This window comes from Streptopelia decaocto, assembly GCF_964273445.1.
Source record: "Streptopelia decaocto genome assembly, chromosome: 2".
NCBI classification, from domain to species: domain Eukaryota; kingdom Metazoa; phylum Chordata; class Aves; order Columbiformes; family Columbidae; genus Streptopelia; species Streptopelia decaocto.
In genome coordinates this window covers 156,888,119-156,903,551 of record NC_138655.1, presented here as the reverse complement: position 1 = coordinate 156,903,551, position 15,433 = coordinate 156,888,119, and the positions used below count along the sequence as shown (strand labels likewise).

Sequence of the window (15,433 nt, the reverse complement as noted above, 5' to 3'; positions counted from 1 at the left end):
CTCAGTGTTTGTGTTATGCAACTGCAAAAGCAAACAGTGTCACAGCCTTTGTAGGAATAATGTACTACCCAGCACTTCATGTACTAACCAGAGCACACAAACCTGGCTTCACTTTGGCTCAAGACACAATCACTGGACAGTACTGACATAATGAGTTAAGTCTGTGTTGTCTTTTGGTTGTGGTGGTTTTCCCAAACAATAAGAGTCTTAAGAAGTGGCATCTTTCATTGCACTGATGAGCAGGGAAACAGCAAACACTGCAGTGACCTGTTCATCATACTTTGAATTGTCCAACAGCTTCCCAAAGCTGCAGAGTTGAATGTTCTCGACCCTGCTGTACAGTCTCCTGCCTACGCCCTCTGGGTTTTGTATGGGGTCTCGTAGGAGCTAAAGTTCACCAACTTTCCTCCTCCCTGACAATGCTCATTGCCCTGTTAAGCCTCCACAATGCAAGTATTATCTTAAGTAAGTGGGCTGAAATATCTGAAACTGGAGGTTTCAACCCACCTAGTCAATCAAAGCACTCTTTAAAGAAAAAAAAAAAAGGAGCAATTCAAACAGCAAAGGCAAAGTAATGCAGAGTGTCTAAACAAACAGAGTAAAACATAGTTTCCTTTACAACACAGACAAATGCAATTTGAAATGGAGCCTCAGAGAGCTCCTACCATAACCTGTCTGTCCCCAAGAAAGCTGCTTTAACACTCGTGAGCTGCTCTCAAATCACCAGCTGGATGCTGTTGTTATTGCTGCATAAAGTTTTAGGATTATGAAGCAAGAATCCACAACAGCTTTTTACCTTGGCTGAACACTGTGATGGGGACAGAAGCAACCGTTTGTTTGAACAGATGTTAACGTGCAGCATTGCTATATGCAATACCATCGCTGCAAGCCAGAGGGAAAATGGACTCATTTGGAGAGGTACTGCATTAACAGCAATATTAAAAGTAAGTCTCTAGTCTCTTGACACTTCACATACACATGAAAGCACTCTGCAATCACAGTAGCTTCAAGAGCCTCACGAAGTTAATATTTAAAAAGAGACAGATGGCAGCTTTTTCAGACTATTCTAGAAGCCGAGAATAGAGCAGAGACATCACCATCGGCAGTGGAAGCGGAGCGTGACAGAGCCAGGGGAAGGGAAACTGGAGGAGTCACCACAGACTGGGTGAGGAGAACTGATAGTTCAGTGCAGAGGCTTGTAGCGCTCAAACAGCCAACTGTGAACACAACTCTGCTTTGATGCAGTCGTAGTTAATGACACCCATCTCTTTGCTGAAGCTTTTTAAAAATATTCCTGATAAGAATTTCATCTTGGGAAAAGCTGCAGCTGTATTAAATGTGATTAGCGATCCACAAGTCCCCTTGATCCAGAAGAAGTCTTCACTTCCAATTCCATCACCTCCCATGCTGGGACACGTCGCCTTCTGCTGCGGCCAGGAGCAAGACAAACAACCGATAATACGATCACGGCACGGTGTGGTTCTGCTCGGCGTGCCAAGGACAGATTTCAGCAGAGCTGGACAATCTCCGCAGTCCTAGCTATAATTTGAGCATCTGCAAAACACAGCTCATGAGCTGAAGCAGGGCTGTGGGGTAAGGCCATGGGTACAGCCAGTTTTAGCTCCATGAGGCACACAGATCTCAGAACAGGACATGCTTACAGTTTGTGACACAACCGAAGTGTGGCTATAGGAAGAAAGCTGCAATCCTTACCTTCACCTACAACTGTTCTTAGTTCTAATGCATTGCTGAAAATTGCAGGATTTGGTGCTGCAGTGAACAGCACAGCACCTAACAGATAAAAGCCTATAGTTGAGGGTGCAGCAGTCGGCTGCTGCATTGCAAAGAAACTAAAGCCACTTTGGCCTCAGAGAAAGTTCTGGGAAAATTACATGGAGAACACAGCCCTAAATGCTGCTACAGCTCAGATCTGAGTAAATTCCAGTTAGACTAACATGAATTAAATTATTTGCACATGCAACTCAAATGACAGCTGCTGTGAAAAGAAGCCATTATGATTAAAAAAAAAATACTACCAGGCTAAGAATGCAGGCTTTTAGATCAACAGTGCTACTGAGTAAAGGTACAAGAGTGGTGTAACATTCGTCCCATAGAGCTCAATACAACCATCTTGTAAGGTTTCCTCAATTACTACCTTCCGCATCCCATTCCACTTGTCCTCATTGCAAAGTCGATGCCTGATGTCAGGACATCTTTTACAACACTGGGATGTGTAATGCAACAGAGCTGTGTTTATTTTTCCCAGAAGCCTCATTTCCGCCCCTTGAGAAGGCTGCTCAGCAGCAGCTCCTGGGAAGCAGCGTATTTCACCCTTCCGGGGCAGCTGCCATGACGTGCACGGAAGAGCTGAACCTTAGAGATACTTCAAGCAGACCCATCTAAACCTATACAAGTATCTCCTCCACGACTACAAGGCTTCCTCCAGCTCCTTTCCCCTTTCTAATCAGCTTCTAACTCACAGGCGCATTTAAAAACCCCAATGGGATGGAGGTAGGAAGCCCTTGGGGAAAGACCGTTCCTTCCCTTAGGGAGCTACTGAGCCTGTTCAGGGGAGAAGACAGAGCTGCAGCACAGTGCTTGCAGCCTCTCCGGAACTGCAAGGGAAAGCAGCCAGACAGGGCTCAGAGGAGCTGGAAGAAACATGTTTGAGACTTGGGCAGTCAAGTCAGCTTTCCTGCAACACACAAAAATCACTGAATTAATAAGCAAAGACATCCCTGCAAAGACAGGGGTGGCTGGAGTCACCTGCACATCTTCCTTAACTAATCCTTCTGACCTATTTGCTTGGAGTTCTAAATTAAGATTCTAGATTTATTCCAGTGAAATGTTTGAGTTTTAAATTGTTCTGGTCTTAGCTAATCTGCCTTCATAGTCCAATCGAGCTCAGTGTCCACACAGACACCTTCACAGAAGCATAGAATTATTCAGTTGGAAGAGACCCTCAAGATCATTGAGTCCAACTATTAACCTAACTCTCGCACTAAGCCACGCTCCTAAGAACCTCGTCTAACCATCTTTTAAACCCCTCCAGGGATGGTGACTCCACCACTGCCCTGGGCACACGCTCCTGCTCCACAAGGATCTTCCCTCTCCTTCCAACACGCCCACAAGTGATCATTCCACTAGTTCCTCCACCTGCCTGTCTCAGACAGCCACCCATCGAGGTGTCACTCCTCTTGGGACATTCAGAAAGCGAAAAATCTGTTTTGCTGAGCAATTAATTCTCACCTCTGCTGCTGCCACAAAATGCTACAAGTTACTCTTCCTGATACATGAGTTTAGTAGCAATACCTTAATTCAACATGCTTGGTAACTTAAATAAACTAACTTTTCTGGTTCTAATGTAAAATAAGCAAAGGAAAATGCTGCAGTGAAGTAATGTCAACTTTAAGCAATACTAAGTGAAATCTGAGACAGCTTATTTTCCCTTTACGACTTCTGAAGAAGGCAAAAATTTTTTATACTGGCAAAATGAAACTACTAGAATATTAAATCTTATTCCTGCCATTCAAGGCTTATATTCTATGGGACTTGTTCCTTTCAGAGCTTAACTATAGCTTGTCTTCAATACAATTTAGACTCAATTTTTTTGTGCAAGTTTTATTATTTGAAGACAAAAACTATAAACATTAAGCTACCAGCAGTACTGCAACCTTCTACCCTTTCATCAGTGCTGGTAGAAATACTGTAATAAGTTATCAGTAACAGTTTTCCAGAGACAAAAGAGAAATCACATAGGCCAGACTATTCTTTAGCCTGTGTTTTTTTCATTTCCAAGTTTTGTGACACTGAAGTAGACCCAATCACCAGACAAAACAGAAAAGGTTTTATAACCTGCTTTAAAGCACTGGAAAAATGTAACATTCTCCAACACCGCCCCTAGGATAAGAACATGGACTTCTCAACCCCTTTTGCCAGCATTGTCAACCAGATTTGAAATGGCAAGCTACGAAAAGAGTAAGAGAGTTGATCATGTACTTTGTGTCTTATGACCCTGCATGAGATCAGAAACATAGAGCTGGGAGCATCAAAAGACTGATCAAAGATTTATATTCAGAAAAACACTTTGAAAAGATTAAGAACTTAAATCAAAATAATGATTTTTATACTAATCCCATTAAAACTAGTTTTATATGTTTTTCTTCTAAAAAAGACACCTGTCTGTAATATATTTTATATTTTAGTGGTAAATTTGGAAGTGTTATCTCTTCCATTCTTCACAGAAGCATTTTTAGAACATCTTCTTTATCAGGCCTTAAGGATGGGACAGACTTTCCGCTGTCTTGAATCTCGATGTACATCTTTTATGTTTTCAATCCCTACTTCCCAGCAATGTGTTCTGATGGAAGAAGGGCCCTTCAGTTTTCTACCTTTCAGAAAGTAAATTCATCCAGCCATGCCACAGATCACAAGGTTTTCACCAGATGAATAATGCCGTTTGTTTTCTGAACAAGTAAGAAATCAAGTGAAAAGTTAAGCCTTTTCAAGATGCCCCCATCCAAAGTTTGCATGGTCATGACTTGATCAACGTTTAGAGTTCAGATCAAGCAAGCAGCACAAACTACAGGAGCCAAATAAACACATAATTCATCCAGAGTGTATTTTCAAGTAGTTAAGAAATGCTGCCAGTGTGAGATATACAACTACAGTTACAGACAAAGGGTTTCTGTGGACAACAAGAGCTTGTAAAGGATGAAAACAAGCCAACCTGTACCAAGGTGTCAAAATCCCAAACCAAGATACAGATTCAGTATTTTGCAGAGATGTTGATCCCACGTCCCACAAGTTTTATTCATTCCCATATACTTGCATGAAACTTTTTAAAAGATTACTTTAAATAATTTGCATTTACGTAGCACAGTGAAAAATAACCTGTGCCAATTGATATTAAAATTTTGAATGCAGAAGCTTAAACCCCAATATTTTGTTAGCAGCTTTAATTCAAAACAAATCTTATTTATAATTCTAACAAAGTAAAAAGGGATGTTGGGAAGTGTAAATATTAATGACATCTGTGTGTATAATATAAAGACAGGTTGTTCAGGTCAAGGGGTAAATTATCCATCCTAACTCGCTAAAGAAAACATAGAACTTCTTCAAAAAGCAGCATTTGAATTTCACTTTTAAGAAATAATCCTGAGTAGAATATCTTGACAGCACCGTTTCATAATTATTACCATATACATCCAAAAGAAACCTCGTTAGGCTGATTACTTCACACAAACTTCCAGAGTATCACAAAGTCTTAACATCCTACTGCACAGGTTCAAAACAGTAAAAATGTGCTACCGCTGCATTTCACAAGTCATTACAATACAAGATCTCCAGGGCTACAATCATGAAATCAAAGTTTTATTTGCCACATGATTAAAGTGAGCGAATACGATTGAGTTACCCAGCCTAGCACCACAGTTCCTCAAGCACTTTATGACCACTGCTAGCTCTGTAAGAGGTGGAGGGATTATAAGGAATAGAGGGTAACTCACCTCTCAAGTGACTTGCTGCTCTTGGCAGCAATTTTAGTATCCTTACTTACCCACTATTCACAAAGGCACTAATGTTAAAAAAACTGCTAAGAGAAAAAAAGGGACTTGAGAAGTCAGTTACGCAGTATTTGCAGCAAGCTGATTGTGTACCAGGCTTCTTAGCAAGCAGCTGGAAATGAGAAATTAAAAAAAACCAGCATGTCTACATGTCATTTGCTCCTGGCTGGTGTTGCTGGCTTTGTGTTCACCCGGATATACTGATCACATGAGACATTTGAGACTTTGCAATAATTGTATATAGTGGCACATTTTCATATAGGTACTCAATTTGAAAGGCCCTAACCATATTAGGGGAAGCAGATGTCCAACAACACACATAACACAAGAAGGAGGTGTATTTTAGCCAGACTGATTAGCTTTTCCTTCATTTAGGGTTAAGAGTTTAGCTGTTTGGAGAAATACACAGTGATTTCCACACTGCAATACCATAAGCTTGGTAAACATTGTTTAAAAGGTTAATAAAACTTAACATTAAAGTTGATTAACTAACTGTTAATACGTAAACACCCACATGAGTAGTACGTACAACCACAATGGCTTCTGATAAAAGTTAGTTAGGTACAGAAGAACAGCTTGTCAGTTACTTACTGTTCTCTATGGTTGGATCATATGAATCAACAAACTGTCCTTCCACAAACTGAATCGTCAGTGAAGATTTTCCTGTAAAGCAAGGAAAAGATGATTTGTGTTGAAAACAAGTCTTCAGGCTGTTACCACTTCACACTTACTAGCAGATACACTAATGTTTGTATAAGAGCCAACATGAGCTTTGTATGGTTCACTGAAATATCTACGCATGACAACTGACCTATTTTTAAATTAAAGCGCCTATTCCTAGTAACTGTGTCTCCTGAACATATAAAAAGTAGTGCAAGAGCTACTCAGCACGTGTTCTGCTTTTGTTTTAAGACAGCATAATTCAAGTGTCTCCTCCGGTTTAAAACAATTCTAAAAGTTGCAGTGTCCAATCCTCATCAAACTAAATTTAACAAACTGTTATACTTGGAAGGTTTTTCTGTTGAGAAGCATGGAAAACTAGAAATAATTTTCAGTCATTGAACAGAAAACTAGGAACTTGGACGGAATTAGCCAAATCGGGTTTGACTAGGAGACTGGACATGTCTCCCACAACAAAAACATGATCTCAAAATTCCTCAGATCAATATACTCTCCTCTTTATTAACCCTGTTAATGTCATATGACTTTTAAGCATATTGACTGAAGAGGCATCATTGGATTATTTTTTTTGAAAGCAATCTGAATGCTACTTTTACAGACAACGTGCCCAGTTTCAGCTATGATGATCTGATGGTACACCTTCCAATAAAGAGCAATGCAAAATGTTGCACTTAGTAGCAGATTGAGAAAATGAAAAGTAATTTAGTCTTGGAAGATTTTACAAGATGGTACAAAGGAATCACATACATTGACCATAAAAAGCACCTTTAAAGCTCTGCAGCTGAAGACTTTTCAAAGCATTACTGAAGGTCTTAACACAATTTCCATTACAGCACATCTTCTACATTTGGGAATCCACTAGATCTTATTACATTACGTTTACTGAACAAATATACTCTTACAAAGATTGCCAAGTGCATTAGCTGCTTTCGGACATAAGCATATTCTTCATGCTGCTTTATAATTTTCTCGTTGGCAAGAAGCACAAACAAAATACAACCTGAAGTTAAAATTTAGACATAAGACCATCCTACTCAGCAGAAGCCTTTCAATGACATCAAAAGTAATCGATGTTGTAGATGAACTAGTTTGTAGTAAAACTGTTTTCAATAATTAATTGCTTTGGATAAAGAGTGCCCATTTGCAGTGCTTAGACTATGCTATGTTTATACTTTGCTGTAGAAAAAGTTATTTCCTAAGCATTCCTTCAGAAGATATTAAAAAACAGTCTTCCACTTCCAACCTCTCCATTCTTGCTTTATCATACAAGGCTCTTGACCTGTTGACATTTGACCTTTTATTATTATTATCAGTATGCTTAACAAGTAATTTTGTTAGACATTCTAAAAAAAATTGCAAGTCAGACAATGTACAGAGATGAACATGATGCAAGGAAAATTTGGATTAATATTTGTGATTACATGTGCAGTCAATTCCTTCATTAACTGCAACACTTCCAGCAGTGACTTGTCCAGGAGGAAGGATAAAAATCTTGTACAAGTATCACCATTTTGGAATTTTCCAAAAGCCATAACCTTCACCAACTCACCACTTAATTTTAACATCACTGCCCAGCTCTGCCATGCTTATCCCTTTGCTGTCTCTTATCAACCATGCCAGTTTATTCACGATATAATGCGAAAAACCCCAGCACATCACCTTTTAAGAGGGGTCTTTTCTCAAATTAAGTTCTTAGTTACCTTTTTCTGATACATGTAACAGTGCAACTACAGGTAACACTCACTGTGCATGAGTTTACAGAGAAAATTGTACTTCAAACCACTGCTCCAGAAAGGGTGGGGCAGGAAGCAATCGTGAACATCTAAAATCATCCTAATAAGGACAGACTTAGAACTGAGACTACACATCTTCACAGCTTTCTGAAACTGTTTATTTTGGACACCACCTAGAGAACAAATAAACTTTCAACCTATTTCTTCTTCAGCTATAACCTTATGACGTTGCTGCCCAAGTTCACGCTTCCAGATTCTTTGCCAATACCAGCACATTAAGCACTCAACTTTAAGCCAGTTAACTCTTCCTATATTAGGCTCTTACATATTCAAGATAAGAGGAGCTAGGTTAAGCACAGATCATCACTGAATGTTTTTCCTCCTAAGAAATATCATAAACTAACTGAAAGACTTGACTGCTACCGTCTGTGTTAAATCTGGAAACTGAATACTAGAAAGAATTGGAGCCAACAGAAAATGCTGCATTTAGCACCCAGCTGTATTAATTACTGCTTTCCTCCTAACAGTGAAAGAGGAGGAAACAGAAACAGATCAAACCAGTATTTCAACACACTCTTCCCAAATTCCTCCAAGCTTTGTGAGGAGCATTCCAGTAAGAATGTGTTTGTGCTCAGCAGAGGTCACTGGCTGTCCTAGATAAGCCATGGGAAGCTCTCCAGCCTTGGATTCAGTCACCTACCCCCTCAGGACAAGCACGCTAAACCAAGGCTTCCAAAGGGGACATAAGAAATTTTAAACCCAAGCCATTAACACCTCCATGCCTTGTCTCCCATAGGACCCTGTAAACAGCTTGGCTTGAACTTTGTCCCACAGGTTCGATTCCAGGCCTCTGACCTACACTCACAGAGAGGAACATGAAGTTCACAATTGAGTTCTACCTCCTCTTTCCCCAGAAAGATCAGGCAACATTTGCATTTACAACAGAAACATGACATCCACGAAGCAGGGCCCAAGAACTGCACCCAGCTGCATTTACTACCGTACTAACTCCATCTCGGAGCAGCGCAGGGAGGAGGGTGCCACGGCCACGATGTGCAGGCACCATCAGCACACTTCAGCCTAAAAGGACAAGAGCCTGATTCCAGCAGCAAAGACTTGATTAATTGATTACTCAAGAGTGCACACCTCAAAAAAAAGGCTCAGCTCTAGTATGTTCTCATTCAGAACAGACACCGAACGGTTTTTAGTTTGCTAAGCTTTTCCTTGTAGCATCCTCCATGCTGGTAATTTTAGCGTCTCCACTGTCCTCAAGTTTTAGTAAAATAAGCATTTGTTGAGACCAAAAGGAGAAGTGTCACGAGCAAAAGCAAGGCAAAGTCTGCTGGAAGTGGTTCACTAAATTGACAGATACCTGTGATTTTAAGATGAAAAAGCACTTGCAAAATCTTACTGGAGAAGATGATGGTTTAACCTTTTGACTCTGTTTAGAACCAGAGAGTTTAAAATTATTAGGAATAACTAAATGAATCACATAAGGGCAACACTGGGGCAGGGCAACAAGATTAATCCTCCAGCTGTACTTGCTATGGTAACTCAAAGCACCAGATACTACTCTCTGTGGCAGAGGAGTTGTAAGCAAAATGCTCCAAGCTTGCTGACTCTCCCACTCCCTGGAGGAACAAGACAGAAGGTAAGCGCTGGGAGGAATGTGTTTTACAAGGGTTTAGAATACAAGTCTCAGGTGGCCAAAGCTCAACTGAAGTTGTCTAGAACTATCCAGAGTATTTGCATACACAATTTGTTATTTATGATATGATGTGGGAGTGGTAAAGAAAAGAGTTTTGCACTGTCAAAACAGAAACGGAACAGGTTTTGAGACAGAAAGCCATTTCAAAAAATAAAGCTGTCATATTTCTGTTCATACAAGAGAACACTCGCTACGTAAAGCTGAATGTCCCATAAACACTGACTAGTACAGTCACAGCACATCAGTTTCAAATGCCATTGCAATTGTCCAAGAAGCAAAGGATGAGTAAAAACTCAATTTGGCAATTGTTTTGCCTTGACAAGAGCTGTGGTATTTAATCTAGCCTTAAAAATTCAAGTTTTACAACACTAGGCAGTTTACCAAGAACATGAGTAACCGAGCACGGGTGGGTTCATAAAGAACGGGTGTCCCCCCAAAGAGGCCACATCGTCTCTTCCGTACCTACCACCTGCCTGGCAACCCCCCACATCTTTCAGTCTCCAGGCAGAGGGAAAGCCCAGATGAAATTCTCCTCCACAGCAACTTCCCCCAAGCTCAGGAGGCAGAAATTACGCAAGCGGCCAGCAAGCGGGTCCAACACCAGCTCCACAAGCGAGCCATTGTGCAAGCCCGGCTCTGCAGCTGCCGCTAACGTGGCATCTCTGCCGTGACGGCCACTGGCACCGGCGGGCAGTTTATCTCAACAGGAAGAATTTCTCAATGCTCGAAATCATCTGCACAAGCAATCAGTAAACAGTTTGACAGGGTCAAGAACAACAACTACTGAAGAGCTGCAATTCTCCATTCTGTTAGAATTTTAGATGCACAGTTTCTTTAACCCATCTTTTCCCCTTGTAATGCCTGCTTATGTACTTCGATTAATCATTAAACAACAGCTGGCTGGAACTAATCCACTCCAACAACAAGCCTAGCATCTTAACTAAGCTAGTCTCTACACAGATGTTACTTACAGAACAATGTAGCTTAGGTTTTGTCACAAAAGGTTCAAGAAATTACACGGTGAAATGCTGCCAGCCATAGTAAATTAAAGAAGACTTAATGCATACCCAGCTTTCAATATCTCACACACAGCTATGCTCAACTTACTATGCTTCAGATATGAAGTTTTCAGACTAAAAGTTACACTCAATTTAACTGGAATGTTGGGATCATTATCAACTTTAATTCAGAATACCAAGATGCACAAAACAGAGACACTAGCATTTCCACAGTGGAGATTATCTATTCGCCCTCAGAGCACAGAATGGGACAGAATCACTGCTTGGAGGAGACGGAAGTGTTTTAACTGGGTAGCAAATGGAATTACAGCATCAGTCTTTGACAAAAATCTTTTCACAAGATAGCAGATGATCTCAGAACTCATCACTAGCTCATCATGCATCTCAGGCTTCATCATTAGCAACTTTCCACGGTTAATTAAGATTTTTCCCCCAGGTACTAATTATGGCTATGTACTATAGTTGCTATTTTGCTGACCATTGCTATGTAGCTCAGTGAATCATTCTAATGACTATCAAAACGATACATCTGGGCCAATAAAGAATTCTGTTTTTAAATCTCTGGAGACAGTGATACAATTTGCAGCTTGTGTTTTACTCAGATGAAACTTAAATCTACTAATAGACTTTTAATCATAAGGAATTATCACTTACAAACATCTACACAGACACAGTTTTACCTATTTTGTAGTGATTTCCTTGTGACATCAACGTTGTGATACCAGGATTAATTTTTTTTTTTCTTTTTAATGCTTAACAGAGAAAACTTTCACTGACACAGAGCTCAATTGCTGCACTTGCTCGTATGATACTCATGCTCAGTCTGCAACCAAAGAGTGGTGGCATTAGTCTCTCAAAGTGCTGACTGAGCTTTCCAAATGACAGACTAAAGCATCTGCCCTTACAACCCTGTAAGAGCCAAAGTCTGAGGACCTCAGTGAGACACCTTTTGGTAAAGTAGTGAGGGACCTCAAGAACAGATGAGACATTCATGACCAACTAAAGAGCAGATCAGCATTTCAGGACAACACAAGCTCTTCAATTTCTATGGCACTCTATCCCATTGCTACAATTGTTCCCAGTCTTCTCCTGATCTATCTTCACATTAGGATGTAGGGAAATATATGTGACAGTCTAAAGAAAGGAACTGTAGCAAGAACCACTCCTGTTGTTAAAAAGAAGGTTCACATGACAGTGTGTAACACCAAGAACACAGCCTGCAGCAAGAAAAGGACACATGCATTGCCCAATCTTCTTGAGGTTTATCAAAGGTATTCCTCCACAAGCCGGACGAAATCTGAGAGGCTGTCATTTCGGAAGGAAGTCAGATGACTTCCCTGATTTTCGTCAGATTTCAAAGCAGTTAGTCAAACTCACAAGTGTGTTTGCAGGTTGGCTACAATGAGCCTTCAAAACACAACCCAAGAGTCCTAATAATGCTATTTCGATCATCTTTTCTGTAAGAACAGCAGAGAGCAAGTGCTTTATTCCCTCGTATGTAACAGCAAGATTGCTCCATCCTGCTGCAGTGCTCACCCCTCAATGTTCACTTGCACTTTGTCACAACATATTAGGTGTCCAGGCAAATACGTACAGAAAAATTTCTCTGTTTTGCTGCAACAGCTTAGTTGTCACTTTCAAGTGTCCACTTTGTCTCCATTTAAGTCAGCAACCACAGCAAAGGATTGTCAGAAGGAATGTTCTAGTTATTTCAGTGCACAGTCCAGTTACCTTTGACTGCTACCCTTGCTGGCAGAAATGCAAAGTGCCACAGTTTGCCTGATATTTCCCTTTTAATGAGGTAAACCAATTTTAATTCCATGTGTTTACTATCAGTTTCAAAGATGGAAGAGCTCTTACAAAACCTAAAATACCCAGAAAACTTCTGTGGCACACATCTCACCTGGCCATGGTATACATGCATAGGTGGCTGCATTCAAGATACTTTAAACAAGTCAGAGGAACTGCATCCTGGGCTCTCCTGACTACAAAGGAAATTCAGACATCTACATCCAATACAATCAACCAGTATTTGCTCAGATAAATACCACCCACTGTATTCTCTTCAGACTTCTTGCAGAAACTGGGCATCCCTGCGGCACCTTCCCACCTCCCTCCCCACAGCCCCATGCCTAAAATATTTCAGGTGGTGGCAGAAATTCAAACGCAATTCCACTTATTGGGCATGTGCTGCTAGCCTAATTAGCAAGTCTATTCCTAAACTAAGGCAGTACAACTTGATACACTGCATTTCTAAAGGGAACCTTATTAGAGTCTGATCTTAAGCATCAGTTTAAGCTTAATGTTTCAGTTTATGACACACTTAGAGGGAAAGAGCCTGAACTTTGTACTGATTTTCCCCTGAAGAGGCAAAACTCAACTTGTACTGCTGCGTGGAAGCCAAGTCCTCTCTCCCCATGCACACACATCAAGCAGCTAATTAGGTGTCTGAATGAACCTGACCTTTCCTTGGATCATCAGGTACATACAATACTTTTAGAAACTGTCATTGTTTTGTCATTAAATCCATTTTTAAATGTTATGTTATTAGAAATAAAAATGTGCATCTCTTGCTTTAATGCATTCCATGCATTCCCCTTTTCCATCTTCAAGATTTTAGTTTCAACACAGGGGAACGAACTCCCAACTTGCAGTCCATTCCTCCCTGGCGCTAAAGATCACTGGGGTTTACAACTTCAATCACCTTTCTGCAAGCCAATAAACATCAGGACTAGCAGGTTTTAGCACTTCTTCGAGAAGCAGATCTTTCCAACTGCACTTCCCAGCACCAGCTCTCCACCCGCTGCACAGACGCTGCCGTAACCGCACCTTCAGTTGAATTTAATGGCAGAAGCCGAAGAACTCCACTCTATGCACACCACGGGGGATAAAGAAGCTGTGAAGGTTTAAGAGGAGTTTGCAGCCACCATTTTCCTTTTTTTTTTTTCATTTCCACACAACTGGCTGAAGTTGGCAGCACCAGTCACATTAAGTTACACGCTACTACAGACCATCTGGTAAAGCAGCGTTCGGGTACGAATTAAGATTTTAAACTTCACATTTCTATTAGAAAACCAGATATACTCTTTTCTTCCTTCCACTGCAAGTCTCACATTTTTTGTCCACCCGATCTACACCAATAACAGAGAAAGCTTTAATAGCACAGAACCCTTACCAAGACAGAAGACCTTAAGTCTTTCAACGGATCAGTGCTGTTTCACCAAAACACAGGTCTTCCCTAAAGATCTTCTTTCCTAAGGAACTTTTTGAGGACTGGAACCACAGTGTTCACTGAAGCCAACATACCTCATCGTTACTTACCACCACTAAGCAGCAGGGTAAATCTTTGAAAAGATCAGTGAATTTTTCTGGTGTCATTTGAAAAACACAAGTCTAGGAGCTTGACTGCGAGTGTATCGTAACACCAAGTAAACTGTTGGAAATGCAGCTGAAATGGTGAGGAATGGACCCTCTCGGCAGTACTATTGAAATGCATACAATACAGCGCCTCAAGGGTCTTCTTGGAATTGCAAGAACAATATTAGGAGATTTATTTCTCTACTCCTTGTTGAAGGACGACAGAAGTATCTGATGAAATCCTGACAAGATAGTAATGGTAATATCCCCTCCTCTCTTGGTAACATCACACAAGAAAACAATGTGACACATGTCCAGCAACTATAGCTAAGAAATTTCATCCTTACTCTGAGGGGAGGTCCACAGAGCTCTTCACCAACCTGCAGCAAAACCTGAAGATACTACTGATTTGTCCCAACAAAGGCAGGCTACTTTTACAAGCTACTAAATATATTTATATAGAGCTGCATAATAACTAGAAGATCTTAGCAACAAAGGGCAGCTTCAGCCTACAGCAGTACTATGTGTGACTATGTCAATGTAAGACGTTCTTCGTGTCTCCACTGATGGTCCAAAGTCTAACGAACCCAATGTCAACAAATGCCAGCGAAGCATGCGGCAGCCAAACCCTGACATTCGCGGAAAGCGTGCGGCTACAGGCATCCAACAGCGGCACATGGCACTGCTCACCTGCTGGGACCTGCACTGGTGGAAGGTTGCAAAGCTGCATGAAGCATCAGGAACTGTGGTACCACCCTGACAACACTGATGTCTCTTAGTACGAACCAGAAAAAGATATTTTTTAGGGATAATGACAAACATTAGTGCTGACTCTCATTCCTAACAGTGGAGCAGGACATGGTCAACTCCATCACATCTTCGTCAACAGATGCACAGGTAGACACTGAGACAGTCTTGATGAATGGTCATACAGTTGAGCCTTCACCACTTTAATTCTCCTGTGTTAGCACAAGGCTGCTGTGGATCTATATACAATCATGCCAACATAAACAGCATGCCTGAACCGTACATCCCTCTACAAAAACTGTCTCCCCGCATCAGACTCAGATCACCTTTCGGTAAGTTACTGTTGTCTCTCCTCCAATTCAATTCTAGATCCCATTTGAATTAACTTTATAGGCATCTCCTATGTTACTTCTGTGTAAAATGTGAAGTTCCTCCCCTCTATCAATCAGGGTTCCTGCTAAATGCCATCTTTGTATCACAGCACTTCACACAGCTGGAGTTAGTCATTAACCCCTCCCCACTAACGCTGATCCTTCTTCATTTACACACCCAATTAACAAAACAGAGCAGCCCCCAAATACAGAGGACAGGCTGTTAACAGCAAGGAAGGTTCAAAGTAACAAC

The 15,433-nt window shown here is 40.9% G+C and overlaps 1 protein-coding gene across 1 annotated transcript in view; it reads right to left on the bottom strand.

The window, feature by feature from the left end:
* RHEB (Ras homolog, mTORC1 binding) overlaps positions 1-15,433 on the bottom strand; it is a 43,053-nt gene that overhangs the window by 17,645 nt on the left and 9,975 nt on the right. The window contains exon 2 of the mRNA XM_082046930.1: positions 6,156-6,227. Within this exon, the coding sequence (XP_081903056.1) occupies positions 6,156-6,227 (72 nt within the window). The remainder of the gene's footprint in view (positions 1-6,155; positions 6,228-15,433) is intronic.